General features: G+C 35.4%; 1 protein-coding gene across 1 annotated transcript; it reads left to right on the top strand.

Moving 5' to 3' along the window:
• Positions 1–1,434: 1,434 nt before the first annotated feature.
• LOC122282076 (HVA22-like protein e) lies at positions 1,435–3,039 on the top strand. Its single transcript, XM_043094007.1, has 5 exons — positions 1,435–1,888; positions 1,983–2,009; positions 2,154–2,276; positions 2,393–2,615; positions 2,830–3,039. The coding sequence occupies exons 1-5, from the start codon at positions 1,842–1,844 to the stop codon at positions 2,848–2,850; spliced, it is 441 nt and encodes a 146-aa protein (XP_042949941.1). The 5' UTR covers positions 1,435–1,841; the 3' UTR covers positions 2,851–3,039.
• Positions 3,040–3,374: the final 335 nt, after the last annotated feature.

Below are 3,374 nucleotides of genomic sequence, written 5' to 3'. Positions count from 1 at the left end.
GGTGGTGGTATTCTTTGAGATGTGGATGGCAAAATAATATTTGCTTTTGTCAAGTTCTATGGTATAAGACTCAAACAATATTGCTGAGATCAGAGCCCTCTCAGACGGTCTTAGATTATGTGCTTAGATGAATATAACCCACATAGATGTTGAATCTAATTTAAAATTTGTGTTTAATTGGTGGCAGAGAGATGGGCAAGTTCCTTGGTGGAGTCAGACGTACTAGAACAAGGCAAGATTGACGGCTCAATCGAGGATGGTGAGGCTACATCATATTTTTAGGGAAACAAATCTCATTGGTGACAAATAAGCCAAAATGGGCATTAAAGGTATGGATTTCTTCTTTAATAATAAAAATAATCTTCCCAAGGATATTCTAGAGCTATTCGCATGATTTGAGAATGTTTCCAAGTAATTCACTATCATCGATGACATGTATATTACAGGTTTTTCTTATCTTAATTTTATGTGCAGGTATGGTATGTTATTTGGGTTTTGTATTTATTAGAATTCTGCCATTAATATTTTGTATGATGTTTTGTGGTTTTGCTTTGGCTCTTGCATTGTTTTGATAGTTGTGTTTGGATTTTTTGATTATTTGTAACACCCAGACGTTCGGTTGTAATCACAATTTTTCTCTATCATAAATAAGGGCTATCAATAAAATTAGATACTGTACTCCTCGTATTAAAAAAAAAAACTAATAATAAGCATAATCTTTTCATCTACAATGTACCATGCATATATATACCATCTTTTTCACATTATATATTAATTATTTCTCAATCTCGGTTTCATCTTACAAAAGCTTTGACTATATATGAGTTTGATAGTGAAATCTATATATATATATATATGTGCGCGCGGCGCGAGAGCTGTAAACTAGAAGCTTTTTCGAACTTTCGGTGCAAAGGTACTCTTGCACTTAGGTACCCTAATATGAGGCAATTATGAGATGAAGGTAAAAATTATTTAATTAAGTACTCATATATTCGATCCCTACAATTTTTTCTCCGATTGTTACTACTTTTTTTTTTTTTTTTCCTCCTTCTTCTAATCAAGCTTTATATATATATATATATATATATATATATTAATGAACTTAAGAAACAACTGGAGGATCATTGCCACTATCTATATTTACAATACTAGAAGATAAAATAGCGAATGGAATGCGACCAATAATTTCATTGGTTGTTGTCCATTGTGCCATAAAATATACAAATTGATTTTGAGATTGATTGATTTTTTTAAATAACCTTCCTTGTTGTAGATCTAATTAATACATGAAGAAAACAGATATTCATAAATGTTTAATTATCATCTTTTTATTTTTCATTATATTACCAATTTTTATTATAATAATGAACAGGTGGTTTGAGGTATACAAAGCCGATTGATAAGGTTGATTACATATGAATAAATTTCGTTGAAAAATAAAAATGAAAAGGCACAGCTAGCGAGGTAGCGCCTAAAGGAATGCCGAAAGTGCATGCTTTAGTATGGATTACTGCTGCCTGTCTTGGACGAAGACGGTGCTAAATCTGGATCATGCTCGCTTGACTTCAACACGGCTAAGTGAGAATCCGATGCTCTATCTCACATGATCATCATATGCCATGCAACTGTCCCGGCCTGCTCCCATCTATTAGTATAATCACTCCTACCCTTTTGGAACTCCGATCCATTTGTCCACTTTCTTCCATATTTTGAACAACCGCAAGTTCGCAACCCTTGTTCACTTTACTCTTTTAGAAACCAGCTTCTGATCTGTTTCTACTTTCAATTTTCTTTTCTTGTTTCTGCGTATCCCACGTAGGCTCCGGGGAAGGTACTGAATAATGGGAAAATTATGGACGTTAATCACCCAGGTTCATTCACTTTCTGGGTACGTAATAAGCCTTTATGCATGCGCCATTCGCATTATCAGGTTTTTTTTTTTTTTTTCCTTCAATTTTAATTTGATGATGATATTCATGCAGGCCGGTGTTAATGTTGTTGTACCCCTTGTGAGTATATTGAATAATTTTGATACCTCTTGATCTCTTTTAGCTTTCCATTTGTGTGTTTTACGTTAGGAACTGCGTACTCTTAAGTAAGAATTTCCCACCTTTTTCTTTCGTGTTCGGAATATTCTCTTCGCGCGATTGTAGATATGCATCGGTGATGGCCATAGAAAGCACTTCGAAACTGGATGACGAACAGTGGCTTGCTTACTGGATCTTATACTCATTTCTCTCTCTCATGGAGATGCTTCTCCAACCCATTCTGGAGTGGTATGAAAACTTCCATTAATTTTTATATACATCACGCGCAAAACATATTGTTTAATTTAAATTCTTCAAACAAACGGATCGAAAGCTTTTAATTAATGAGGTCGAATCGTACGTAGGATACCAATTTGGTACGATGTGAAGCTACTGTTTATGGGGTGGCTAGTCCTACCGCAGTTCCTAGGGGCAGCCTTCTTATATGAGAGATACGTGAGAGAGCAAATGAAGAAATATAGAGGCCGGCGGGTCATGAGCGATCATCGTCACCACAAGTCTCCCAATACCATTAACAACATGAAGGGCAAACATAAGACGTTCTTGGAGTTCATCACCCCCAAGAAAGTGAGTGACTCACATTTTCTACACTTCAAATCGCGATCCACAACATGTTGTTATTACTAATTTTCAATTAATTAGCTTGTCATGAAATGATCATATATACTTAATTAATTGGGATTCCGTGCATGATTTTTAGCTTCTTTTTTTTTCTTTTTTGTGTAATTAGTTGTGATCATTTAATTAGTCTTTCGGTTTTATGCATGCGATCATTGGGCAGGGGGAGCAGGCGGCATACTGAATAAAGAATTAGATTTTGGGAGACAGCATTATTTTCCCGGCCGCTAGCAAGCTAATTAATTGTGTGGATCATCTTCTCTTTCAACGTTTCGTTTTCATGGTTTTCTAGTTTTTTGTTGATGTTACACTTGATTGTCAGTCATGTACGAGTTCGGAACTTCGAATTAAAGGCTAGCTTTTGTAACTTTAATTTTTTTTCTCTTTAATTATTTTGTCATGAACATGAATCATGATCATCCGGATGGCCAGTTAATTAACTGAGCTTTGATGGGTCCAAATCTAATCATACTATACTCCGTTGCCCACCACGCCTCGGCACCACCAAACTAACTAACTTCATTTCACTCTTGATTTTGAGGGCATATATGCATGCAGACAGATCTCCTTTTTCCTTGATTGTAGCAAAATCTGAAATTAGGAATTGATGATCCAGTACTGACTATAATCGATCGATGGTAGCATCGGGCCTAAGAACCATTGTGGTCGTTAGTTATGGGATTATTCAAAATTCAAATACTTAACTGC

This window comes from Carya illinoinensis, chromosome 11, assembly GCF_018687715.1.
Source record: "Carya illinoinensis cultivar Pawnee chromosome 11, C.illinoinensisPawnee_v1, whole genome shotgun sequence".
NCBI lineage: Eukaryota > Viridiplantae > Streptophyta > Magnoliopsida > Fagales > Juglandaceae > Carya > Carya illinoinensis.
This window is presented reverse-complemented; position numbering and strand designations above follow the sequence as displayed.

Excerpts from the sequence above, each read along its gene's own strand:
- LOC122282076 (XM_043094007.1), top strand. The coding sequence starts at position 1,842 with ATGGGAAAATTATGGACGTTAATCACCCAGGTTCATTCACTTTCTGG. Across the intron at positions 2,277-2,392 it reads CTCCAACCCATTCTGGAGTG|GATACCAATTTGGTACGATG; the intron begins GTATGAAAACTT and ends AATCGTACGTAG. Across the intron at positions 2,616-2,829 it reads AGTTCATCACCCCCAAGAAA|GGGGAGCAGGCGGCATACTG; the intron begins GTGAGTGACTCA and ends ATCATTGGGCAG.